The 11,669-nt window shown below is 40.4% G+C and overlaps 4 protein-coding genes across 10 annotated transcripts; 2 read left to right on the forward strand and 2 right to left on the reverse strand.

Annotated features, from left to right (window-relative positions):
- The first annotated feature begins 38 nt into the window (after positions 1-38).
- On the forward strand, positions 39-2,047 carry IFT54 (intraflagellar transport 54). Its single transcript, XM_088039109.1, has 4 exons — positions 39-368; positions 418-1,374; positions 1,418-1,613; positions 1,721-2,047. The coding sequence occupies exons 1-4, from the start codon at positions 116-118 to the stop codon at positions 1,863-1,865; spliced, it is 1,551 nt and encodes a 516-aa protein (XP_087895235.1). The 5' UTR covers positions 39-115; the 3' UTR covers positions 1,866-2,047.
- A 39-nt stretch (positions 2,048-2,086) lies between these two features.
- Positions 2,087-5,419, reverse strand: Eb1 (microtubule-associated protein RP/EB family member 1). Of its 4 annotated transcripts, none has more exons than XM_088039177.1 (6): positions 5,305-5,419; positions 4,581-4,849; positions 3,301-3,511; positions 2,600-2,703; positions 2,416-2,553; positions 2,087-2,372 (listed from the first exon to the last, which is right to left on the reverse strand). In XM_088039177.1, exons 2-6 carry the CDS (start codon positions 4,845-4,847, stop codon positions 2,304-2,306), a joined length of 789 nt encoding a protein of 262 aa, XP_087895303.1. In that variant the 5' UTR covers positions 4,848-4,849; positions 5,305-5,419; the 3' UTR covers positions 2,087-2,303. The 4 variants fall into 4 exon arrangements, with proteins under 4 accessions (XP_087895303.1, XP_087895312.1, XP_087895287.1 ...); XM_088039186.1 differs by having other exon boundaries at positions 3,301-3,442; positions 5,305-5,418; XM_088039161.1 differs by lacking the exon at positions 3,301-3,511 and adding an exon at positions 2,871-3,117 and having other exon boundaries at positions 5,305-5,415.
- A 56-nt stretch (positions 5,420-5,475) lies between these two features.
- On the forward strand, positions 5,476-11,431 carry LOC148182049 (trimeric intracellular cation channel type 1B.1). Its single transcript, XM_088039148.1, has 5 exons — positions 5,476-5,562; positions 9,726-10,107; positions 10,435-10,591; positions 10,640-10,912; positions 10,960-11,431. The coding sequence occupies exons 2-5, from the start codon at positions 9,987-9,989 to the stop codon at positions 11,237-11,239; spliced, it is 831 nt and encodes a 276-aa protein (XP_087895274.1). The 5' UTR covers positions 5,476-5,562; positions 9,726-9,986; the 3' UTR covers positions 11,240-11,431.
- Positions 5,731-9,809, reverse strand: LOC148182050 (glycerol kinase 5). Of its 4 annotated transcripts, none has more exons than XM_088039097.1 (10): positions 9,717-9,809; positions 7,723-7,837; positions 7,414-7,677; positions 7,279-7,368; positions 6,918-7,232; positions 6,641-6,872; positions 6,502-6,596; positions 6,287-6,450; positions 6,106-6,239; positions 5,731-6,062 (listed from the first exon to the last, which is right to left on the reverse strand). In XM_088039097.1, the coding sequence occupies exons 2-10, from the start codon at positions 7,828-7,830 to the stop codon at positions 5,914-5,916; spliced, it is 1,551 nt and encodes a 516-aa protein (XP_087895223.1). In that variant the 5' UTR covers positions 7,831-7,837; positions 9,717-9,809; the 3' UTR covers positions 5,731-5,913. The 4 variants fall into 4 exon arrangements, with proteins under 4 accessions (XP_087895223.1, XP_087895201.1, XP_087895209.1 ...); XM_088039075.1 differs by lacking the exon at positions 9,717-9,809 and adding an exon at positions 8,244-8,336; XM_088039083.1 differs by lacking the exon at positions 9,717-9,809 and adding an exon at positions 8,042-8,134.
- Positions 11,432-11,669: the final 238 nt, after the last annotated feature.

Consider the following 11,669-nt stretch of genomic DNA (forward strand, 5'->3'; position numbering starts at 1 on the left):
TTGGCTGTGGCTCTTACGGCGCCGTGGCACGTGATGTGTCGTCGCCGTCGTCTTAGCAACGCCCCTGTCAACACTGCCACATGATGATTACTTGCGAAACAATTTTAGACGTAAAATGCCTGAAGAGCTAAAACAAGAAGTCGTGTTAAAAACACAAAAATCTCTCGGAAAATACGTGAAAAAGCCTCCGTTGAGTGAGAAACTGTTAAAGAAACCGCCTTTCAGGTTTTTACACGATGTGATCAACACTGTGATCAAAGAAACGGGATTTTTGAAAGGCCTCTTCTCCGAGGAGGAATTAAATTCTGAGAATGTGAAGGAAAAAGACGCCAAACTGGCGTTTTTGAGCAAATTAATCGATGCAGTTAGTGAGTATCTTAAAATTGATGTTGCGCAGTTATTTTTGCGTTTTTTTAGAAGCAATAACTAACACGGATTTGGCTGTGCGCCCCAGTAAAATCGTGGCGGGGCTCGAACCCGCGGAAACCAATTTATTACTACAAACAATTGGAAAAGCAATAGAGAAAAAGCTAGATAGTGGCGAGTACGTAAAACAGGTTCGCTCCGGCGAGATTATCACCACTGATAAGAAGAAAAGCAAGAAACCCCCGGAAAAGAGCGACAAGACTAAAAAACCAGCGACAAAAAGTGAAGTTAAAGTCCGGACATCCAAGACTGAGACCCCGAAATCCACCGACCGAGACAAGGCGAAGACCAAACGCACCTCCAAAGACTCCAAAAGTAAAGACTCTGACGCTAAAACCAAGAAACCGAAGAAGAAAGAGGAAGCTCAAGTCGCTGTAGAGAAAGTGTTAGTTCTGGAACCGGAGAATCCAACGCCCCCAGTCGACATTGTAAGTCCTTCGATACAGGAAGAACCGACGATAAAAACCCCCGTTGAGCCCTCAACTAACACCATCCTCGAGTCCTCGGCGGAATCTAAACCCGACAATGAGCCCCGAAAACGGAGCGCTTCGGCGTCGCGCCCCAAGTCCGCGCGCCCCCGCAGTGGCGATTTGAAGTCTGAAGAGCCCAAAGAACCCATTCAGATTCAAAGTCGTCCGAAAACCTCCCTCCGCCCCCCCAGTGTCAGACCTTCCAGTGCCCGACCTGGAGCGCCGCGCCTTCGTCCGGATTCTGCTCTCCCGGTGAAGGAAGTGGTGCCCATGGGAAAAATAAATGTGATTGTTGAGAATTTCGACAAAGATGATGAGGAAGAGACTGTGGTTATACAAAGCAATCCTGAAGTTGTTGAAGACGCGGTGGAGAGCGTGGAGGTTCCTGGGGACAACAAGGGACAGTTAGTCGAGCAGATCCTGGAGCAAATTAACAAGAGTGAAGGGAACAAGACGGAGAATGAGTGGCAGAAAGACGGTGAGTATTTGTACCAACAATGCAAGTGTTAAATTGGTATCAGTGTTGTATGGGAAAGATTCCACGACGAAAGAAACCAACAATTTAAAGTCGCTGATACAGTCGTTGACGAAGACGGCCAATCCCTTGGGGAAACTGTTGAATTATCTTCATGAAGACATCGATGCCATGCATGTAGAGCTGGAGTCCTGGACGCACGCTAAAAGACAGTTGTTCGACGAAATTACCAAACAAAAAAAGTAAGTTTCTTAGTTATTAATAGAATCAATAGCTATTTTTACACGGTGAGTCATAAAAATCATTACTGATAAGCAATCCCAGTGTTAAATTAACAATTATTTTCTAGAATAAGCGCGGAGATGAACAAGCCTCTGGTCGCGCAGCTCGAGCACCTTAACCATGAGATCCGCAAAATTGAAAACGAGCTCGTAAGCACCAGAAGCAACATCCTGCGGAACGACACGAAAATCAAAGAACTTTTATCAAAGTAAAGTAAGATTTTGTTGTTAATTTTGTTGACTTTGCACAAGGATCTGTAGTTTTTGGGTGAAATCATGAGTGTGGATTTTGAAGTTGTATTGTTATAAAATTTACATTTTATTACAAAACTGGCCCAAATGTAATGTTAATGTTTTATAAAATATAATAAACAGCAATGCGTTCTAAAACTAAATTAATAGAGGACAGGTGAAAATAAATAACAGTCAACCAATTTAAATAAATCCAAATTTATATGACAATAATTTTGCAAGCTGTTATCCGTTCAACTGGAGTTAAACAGTCACGTAAAGACAAATATTAACAACTTACTAGTATGAGAGCAACGCACACATGTAGGCAACACTCATCAAAAGAAGTATTGTCTTAAATTAACCAGAAAACTTACATAAACTTGTAAAACATTGCAAAAATTTTAACATATATAGAGGCTAGTACTCGTCTTCGTCACCTCCGGTCTCCACCTCGTCGGGCGGGGCGAAACCCTCCTGCAAATTAAGCTAGTGACTTCCTTCATTAGCTCTAAGGATCGAGATTCCTTACCTCTGTGGCATACAGAACGTCCAAGATCTTTTGGATGAGTGGGTTCTGCGCCTCTTCAGCCTCTTGACACATCACTTCGATGTCTCGCAACTTGCCAAAATAAAAATCCCGCTCTTTTTCCAAGCCATCAATGGTAATCTGCAACAGCTTTGATTGGACGAGGGAGTGGAAAGGGCGTACCCACCTTAAACTCTGCAATTTGATTGGTCAGTTCGTCTAGTCTCCCAGCGTCTCCTCCTTTGTTTTGAGGATTTTTCGTGATGGGTCGAACGGTATTGACTTTTGGCACTAAAAATGTGAGATAACACTTTCGAGTTCTTTGAGTGTGGTGAAGAAAATAGCAAAGAAAAAACGAAAGCGACATTTAGAGAAGGCTAGTGGGAAAGTTAGTGCATTCCAATTAGCCTTAATGGTGTTAGGCGGTAATTAATTAGCGACAAAAAAGTGTGACCTACTCGCTCGGCCTATAGGTTTCGTCGGAGGTGATTTGGCAGGTGAAGTCGGAACCGTCCTTTTTGCCATTAATGAATTGGTGCTTCTGGGGGCATTCGCGCCGCCCCCTCCCATGACCTCGCCATTCCGACACGACAGCGCATCGTATTCATTACCCCTATAGTTAGCATCGAAGAATTTTTTGAACCATTGCAAAAACTCAAAATTGTCTTGAAATCTTCCTTTCACCAGTTTGTCAATGGGGACTATCTAATCGCAGCCACCAAAACAAAAACAAAGCGAAATGAAACAAACTAAAACGAAAGACCACATGCTTGACAAAAAACAACAAAAAAACGGGAGGTGGTGTCTTCGGGACTAAAGCAAAAGCGCGAGAAATGGACGAAACCCACCGCATGGGTTGATTTCGTTAGGACAGGTAAGTGGATTTACCCTGTCTGTTAGGTGCAGGTTTTGCCACGTGGGGTACAAGTCCTCCAACGTGGTGCTCATGTGCGGCCGAGCCGATTATTATACCACCTCTTGCTTCGTTTGCGTCGTATTCTCTACCATCGTAATTGGCGTCAAAAAATTTCTTAAACCATTGCAAGAATTCAAAATTGTCTTGGAAACGTCCTTTTATCAATTTATCTACGGGTATAATCTACAATTATCGCAAATAGCCCGTTAATTGATAAAATTCTGTTAACAACAAAGAAAAGTTATATTTGAGCTGTTTTTACTACTGTTTACAGCGTTTCATTCAAGTCAAATTGCGTTTAAAAATGGCTTTTAGTTGATATTTTTATAACTTCCTTTTTATGTAATCACATAGAGAAAGAGCAACGAATAATTGGATGGTTGCCTAATATTGTATATCACCCTAACTCAGTTTGGAAAAGCGAGCCATTAGTTTACAGCTACGTCATTTGAATATTTTGTTTGCGCGGGATAAATACGCTTATTTATAATAAAATTTGAGTTATTAGGTTATCATATTTATTTAATGTTTGTTTTTTAGTAAAAATCAATATAACATGTGAGATTATCGTTTTGTTTCACCCTCTAACTAAAAAAATCGACGTGCAGGGTTTGATCTACTTGTGAAAATGTTGATAGGAAAACAATATTTAAAAATAATTAGACTAGTTTCATTCTTGCAGGCAAACCTGTGTACCCTAGTGTAATTTAATTCATTCAGTTTAATTTTTTTTAAAGTATCCAATATTCGGTGCTCTTCCCCTACATCAAAAAATAGGTGACTAAGCATGACTTTTGAGTGATCTAAGGACAAGAATGTGATTAACAGAGGCATGAATCACCGCAGAAACCTCAATTAGCCTGAAAAAACAAAACAAAAACTGCGGTAGCCTTCAAGTTACCCAACAAAATCGAAATTTGACCTGAATTCAGAGTTTGCTGGTAAAATATTTAACAATTACAGTAAGCTGAGTTAAGTGCACGCATTACAGTTACGGCATATCTGTGATCTTTTGCCTTACAAGCAAAAGACCCATAATTGTTTCATCAATAACCCCATAAACCCTGGTGACGTCACCTTTGTTACCTCAATTGAAAATGGAACAAGTATGCACTTTACTCCATAATAGGACTTGACAAAAAATGATAATCAATAGAGGAAGTATTGCAATAAAATCAATGTCCATTGAATGAACGTCATTTTGGTTGTTTTTTAGTCAGACTGCAACGCCTTTTCCCTTAACATTTCTTACCTTGTCCACACCCATCTTCTTAAAACCAGCTTGTAGAATTTTAAAGTTCTGAATATACTCATGTTCCAAGTTTGTACGGAATTTCACTCGTTTCAGTTGAACTGAACCAGGGAACAACATGTCCATAAATTGGCAGTATGCGGCTCCTGTACATAGCTCTTCGATCTTACCGAAATTACTTTGCAAGCACTCATTAACCCATGCTAGCATATCATGTCTTGACAAATTCTCCGAAGTAACGTTAGTAGAATACACATTCACCGCCATTTCTAGAAGAGACATTGCATTAAAAAAATTCCACGGCTAGATTTAGGTTAATATAAAGTCGTAGAAATACCACGCGACTGTTGTATTGAATCAAACCAAAACGAATTGAGTAGGATTCAATACCTCGATTGTAAATTACTTGAGGCGAAAATGATGCATACCGGTTTTTTCACGGGATGTTGTTCCGTTATCGTGGAAAGCTTAACCAACGCGTCGGTTCTAAAAATAAGTTCTTTTCGACAAGCAAATTTGCTTGTTACGAGAAATATCGCGTTTTTTCAGAGGGTTAGTCAAAAATTTTCATCAATTCCTTCAAAAGTCGGAATTTCGGCCATGGCATTGACGTTTCAAAAACCGCAGGACAAACCCAAAGGAGCGACGTGCGGAAATCGCTCAATCTCGACTTACTTTAAAAGGGAAAACGCGGGGGCGACATTAAAACTAGTTAATTATTTACCTGTGAATAATTAATTTAATTCTTGTGGTCGGGAGTGGTTGGAAATTTAGCAGAGGATTTTAACACCGGTCTACCGGTCATTCACCATATTCTAAACTTTGCGGAACGAAAGTCCCCACATTTCGGAGGCCACACTGGAGACGAATTGTTGGTTGCATAGTCTCCAGGCCATGAACTAACCTCGAAATGCGAAACGTAAATATTTACGAAAAAGTTTTAGTGCGATGAAGAAAGTTACGAGCTGACAGCGTTTACCAGGTATTGATAAGAAACTTTATTTGACTTTTAATCTATTTAAAATTAATAAGCACTTTGTAATTTTTGATGGGGCTCCCTTATTCTATTCTTTGAGGAACCCCAAAGCCGAAAATCATCAATTAAATTACGTTTCAAAGGAATGATCGAAGTAAAATAATAAAACTCGTCATTTCTTTAGCAAAATTTATTTAAAACGATATAAAAAGAACACGCAGTCGATGCCCTACAGCCCCTGAGCTAATTAATTATTCTACTCACACTAAAATTATCATTGAACGACTTTTTTGATTAGAACGAACGTGACATAAATCCCTAATTGTGTTCAACAACTTAAAACTACGCACTTTGTGATCAGTCTTCTTGGTACCACCCCTGAAATCTCTCAACAGCTTCCTGCCACTTGTTAAATCCGGCCTCAACTTTACCCCCGTCACTTCTCGGTTTGAAGGTTTTTTCCACTTGGTTGAACACCTCGAGGTCTTTGTAATTCTTCCAAACACCTGAAAGAATCGTCAGGGGCTAAACAGGGAATTACAGCCTCACCTATTGATAACCCCGCGAGGAATCCCACCCCTAAAGCCGACATTTCTCTGAAAACCAATCGTTCGACTAAGACTCCGGTGAGGTCCGCCAACATCTGGCAGACGAAGTCGTTGCTGGAAACTCCTCCATCGACACTGGAAAAGAGTGTCTTCACCGTCAACTTAACAATGAAGTCTCTTACATTAGTCGTTTGTACTCCCGGTCTCTTTCGTCTTTTAGCGTCTGGTAGGCGAGGACTATCCTGTAGATAATCCCTTCCATAACGGACCTGACTAGATGAGCATGAGTTGTCGTAGCTTTGACTCCCAGAAAACCCGAACCGGCTTGTTCATCATTAAGAGGGGGCTGCAGTCCAATCCGATTAGAACTTTGTTAAATATTTGCAAGTTTGCTTACGCCTAATCCGCTGAACGCGGGGATGAAGAAAACCCCATCGCTGTCTTCAACGCTTGTCACCACGTCGTAGATTTCTGAGGGGCTCTTAATCAAACCTGAAGGTGCAGTTAGTTAAAAACACTCGTTATTTAAAGGGTACCTATGTTGAGGAGCCACTGAACCAAAGAACCGCAGTCGTTGCAAGGTACTTCTCCTATGTGGACGGCAGTGTCGTTCAACCTCCAACCAACTAAAGGATAAATCCCTGTTACACTAGTGTGGATCTTCGATGAAGTATTGACATTCAAAAAGGCACCCGTTCCTAGAGTCGCTTTAATATCATCAGTGGCGAAGCAACAGGAACCGAACATCGAGGAGGATTGATCTGACATCTAGAATCTTTTTACTTCTTTGGTGATACAACTGGTTCCACTTACCACACAACCGATGGGGATAGACACCCCGAAAACCTCTTTGCTGGTGCTCCCAAAATCAAAATCGTTGTCTACGACCTGCGGGAGGATTTCTTCGGGGATTTTAAGGGCGAGTTTCGCCCAAGAGCCCCACTCTTTGATGAAGGGATCGAAAAAACCAGTCGCCGAAGCGTTGCTAATATCCGTGATGTGTAATTTTCTCCCGGAAAGTCTGTAGAGTAACCACGTGTCGAGAGTCCCGAACATTACGTCGTTTTTTATGTCGGCGGCTTGGAGCTCCGGGACGTTTTGCAGGACCCATAACAGCCTTCCGGTTACCTAAACTCGAACGTGAGTGAGAAATAAGGGAAGTGGTCGTACCTACGTGATTCGACGAGATTTTTAGCCTACTTCCGGTGAGAAACCTTCCGCTTCTGGTAAAGAAGTAGATGCTGTATGCCCCGTACCGAACCGCCTAAAGTCACAAACTTACTACCAAGGGGGTACCAAAGCTGTTTACCTTCAGATAAAACGAAGAGTTGAGTTGTTTACAAAGTTGTTTGGCTCGGATGTCCTTCCACGTAATAAAATTGTGGAATGTTTTTCCTGTTGTTCGAGACCACGTTACAAAGGTTGCGCGCTGAGTAGATATTCCGAGGCTTTTGATTTGAGTTGCGTCCAACGCAGCGGCCGCGATGGCGTTTTTGATCACTTCTATAATTTGATTCCATAGTTGGTTTGGGTTGATTTCAACAAAGCCGGGTTTGGGGTACAGTAATTGGACCTGCATGTTTTCATTATGTTAAGAATTTTTTTTCATTGGACTTACGTTAGATGTGGAGGAGCCCACGACTTGGGCTTGGGGGTTTAGAATGAGGCATCGTAGCGTTGTGGTTCCTATGTCTAATGAGGCGATGTATGAGTTGGGGCCTTCCATGGTTCATCTTAAAAAAGAGTTTTTATGAGTGGGACTGCAGTCAGTGTTTTTACGACATTCATTTCAATTTCTTGAAATTTGTGACAGATTTTTTATCGACACTGCCGGAGAATTAAGTCATGCTCACGTGCATGTTGACAATAACGGGCGATATTATCTTATCGTAAACAAGTTGCGGGCTAAGAATCATACAGATTACATCACTATCTACCTAAACTTTTATCGAAGATCTATTTCTCGAAGCAATAATTTACTCGATCATTGGAAGAAATCAGTTTTTATTTGATACGCCGCATGCTATCGCACCCACAAAAACTTTCAACTGATAGAGATATACTCGTTTTGGGTATTAACAAACAACCTTCGAAACGAATTATTCAATTGCATAATTTAATACACAATTGTCTACTTACGCAATAATAAAATTATCAACAAACAATATAATAATAATTTTATGTTATCTGTGGTTTTCAACACATCTGGAATGCAGAATGTGTGGTTACTGTCGATGACCTCTTTTTTAAGAGTGACCACATTTGCAATTTACAATACTATGATCTCGACTGACCAGTTAAGTTCGTTATCATTATTTACAGTAAATATTGACTTTGCGCATGTGTGACTTAAATAAAGAAATCGATAATTAGGTACTGCCACTGTTTTTTTATCACCAACAGTGGTGGACCATTGTACCCACATAATTACCAATGCAAGTTATAAATTACACTGGCCGACAAAATAAAAGTTAAAACATGTCGTCTTGATAAAAATCAGTGTACCCTATGTTATTTTGATCGAAGGACACAATAGTGACCTTGAAAATTTTCCAGGACTTCTAGTTTTTGAGATATGAAAAAACTGCTAATTTGAGTGCAAAAAATCATCTCAAGATGGTGTGGGCAAAAAATTATGTAAATCGGTGAAACTGTTTTTGAGAAATAAAGATTTTATGGTAAAGTTTCTGGAACGAGATATAAATTTCTGTCGTTTTTATTCACCTATGTGGTAGTCTTAGTTTTAAATAAAATTAAATTTTTGATAAAGAAAAAAAATTATGTAAGGTGTGTTGGGGTAATATCAGACACGGGGTAAAACCGAACGAGGCTGCGCATGCAGGCAGGAAAATATTTTTAGTGGGCTGTTCACGTTTAAAGCTATCTTTGCTATTCTAATAAAAAGTTCTTTGTGTCAGAATTAATATGTATTTTGTTTTTTTTTTTGTGCAACGTTTCTTGATTTGTTCCCTTCGGATTGGATTTGTATAAATGTGTACATGAAATTAGTAGTAACTTAAGTAACCTTTGTATACGTCAAAAATATGATTCCTTAAATTTAGTTAAAATTGATCCAAATTTCTATTTAATTGAGACTGAGAATTTTGAACAAGTCTACATTACCTTCGATGATCCTGACTCAGATTACACTTGTCAACCGTTTTTGAGACAACTACACAAGAAAAAAATGGCGTTTTTTTTCTTTTTTGATATTTTTCTTCGTGTAAAAGATCTTTTGAATAGAAATAAGTGATTATTTTGAGTTTGTCTATATATCAAAAACTGGGGGTCTTAGACAATTTTCAAGGTCACCATCATGTTCAGGGGATCAAATTACATAAGAATATCAACTTTTTCGCTGACGACAAAAATCGTATTGACCAGTGTTATCGTGACAACAGGATTCTCATGTTTTTCCTAAATTACTCACGAAATTGTTTGGATTTTTTTGTTTTCTCTTACAATTCGGAGAATGATAAAATTGAGCAAAATTAATTTGTTGTAAAACAAAGAAAAAGGCAAAACAAGTGCGAGTGCAAATTTCTTCATGCATATAGAAACAACTTTCCTGTTAGGTAAATATTGAATAATATTGATTAAAAAAAATTGTACCTGTTCCAGGCGTATGCAACCAGTAATACAGTCGGTATTTCGGTGCATTCCCAAAATCCTGAAAATTCTCTCCCATCGGAAGGTTTAAAATAGCGTCGCGGCGTCAGGGTCAGGATTTTGCGGTGTCGGGCCCAGCGAGCTATAACCTAGTCCGAGCCTGGCAATCAGCCATGTACGAGCGTCGCTAATTTCCTATCTTTGGTCCAACCACTTAAGCTTTTTATCTTAGTGTCTCGTAGTGGAAGTGCGAAAATCAACAACAGCCTCAACATGGATCCGGAGGCTTTCCTCGACATCGCCAACCAGGTGGTCAAGCTCAAGATGTTTCCCTATTTCGACATTGCGCACTGCACCTTGTGCGCCCTGTCCGTGAGGGAAGACCTAGGAAGCGGTAGGTGAAATTAGACACGGAGGACAGTAGCCGTCCTACTTTTATTGTTGCGATTCGAAATGTGATAAGAGATAACAATAGTTATCAGGTTGAGGATGTTACTGCAGGGAATATTTTAATGATGTAACGAGGGCAATGTGGCGCTTGCGTGATGGGGAATTTTATCTATGGATTTCATTCAATTTAAATACAGCAGGAGTTATTTACGGAACTTGGATACATTGCGTTTTGATGAGTGGAGCGTGTTCTTGACATCGCCACGGAATTGCCGCTCACTTTTGCATTGTCATCGTATTATTATATCACTCTCATGACAAACATTTCTAGGCGCTCAGGCGTTTTCCCGCAAACACCCTCTGGCCTGCTGGCTGTCGTACATGCTGGTGGTCTTTGCCGGTGGCATGGTGGCGAATGGACTCCTCGCAGAGCCAATTTTAGCGCCTCTCAAAAACACCCCCCAACTAGTGGTCGCTACTCTAGTCTGGTAACTTGGCCTTTCCTCCTTGACCATTTCTTACTCTTCCTCTTGTAGGTACGTCATATTTTACACTCCGGTCGACTTGGGGTACAAACTCGCCAAGTTTCTTCCAATCAAGGTGGTTTTCTCCGCCATGAAAGAAATCTACAGATGTAAAAAAGTATACGATGGTGTCACCCACGCCGCCAAACTCTACCCCAACGGATACCTCATCATGATAATCATCGGAACTCTCAAAGGCAACGGCGCCGGTTTCACGCGCCTCTTTGAAAGACTCATCAGAGGCGTGTGGACTCCAACAGCCATGGAATTCATGCAGCCCAGTTTGTACGTATTTTCATCCACTCTCGTCTTGTTTTAACTCGAGTTTGTAGCTACACGAAGGCGTCTCTCGTCGCTTCCATCATCTTTATTTTGGATAAGAAGACGGAGCTCATTTCCGCTCCCCACGCTTTAGTATACTTTGGAATTGTGATCTTCTTTGTGTATTTCAAATTGTCTTCCATTCTTCTCGGAATCCACGATCCTTTCGTTCCATTCGAGAACTTGGTGTGCGCGTTGTTCTTTGGAGGCATTTGGGACAGCTTGGCCAAGATCTTGGGCAGGGGACAACTTAAAGAAGGCGAAGTCAAAGATGCCAAAAAAACGAATTGAAGTGATTTTGTCGAAAAGTGCAAATTTGATTGAGTGCGGAATATCAAATTTGACTTTTCAGGTTTGAATTTGAAGACTTGAGAAAATAAAGCTCTTCATTAGATGCTGATGTAGAGCTTTATCGAGTGACAATAATTTTGTGTTGTACCAAGATACTTTCATTTGTATTTATAAATAAATTATTTCTCTTCATTTCACGTTTCTTATTTTAAAACTAGCCTGTTCTGTGCCGCGCCGCTCCGCTCAGTCGGGGCAATAAGCGCATAGTCCGTCTATTTGTAAGTAAATAAGACAGTCGGGGGAATAAGCGCATTGTTCGTCTATTTGTAAATAAATAAGATAGCCGGGGAAATAATCGCATAGTCCGTCTTTTTGAAAATAAATAAGATAGTCGGGGGAATAATCGCATCGTCCGTCTATTTATAAATAA

The sequence above is a fragment of the Gnatocerus cornutus genome, chromosome 1 (genome assembly GCF_029298725.1).
Source record: "Gnatocerus cornutus isolate USDA-ARS CGAHR chromosome 1, icGnaCorn1.1, whole genome shotgun sequence".
NCBI lineage: Eukaryota > Metazoa > Arthropoda > Insecta > Coleoptera > Tenebrionidae > Gnatocerus > Gnatocerus cornutus.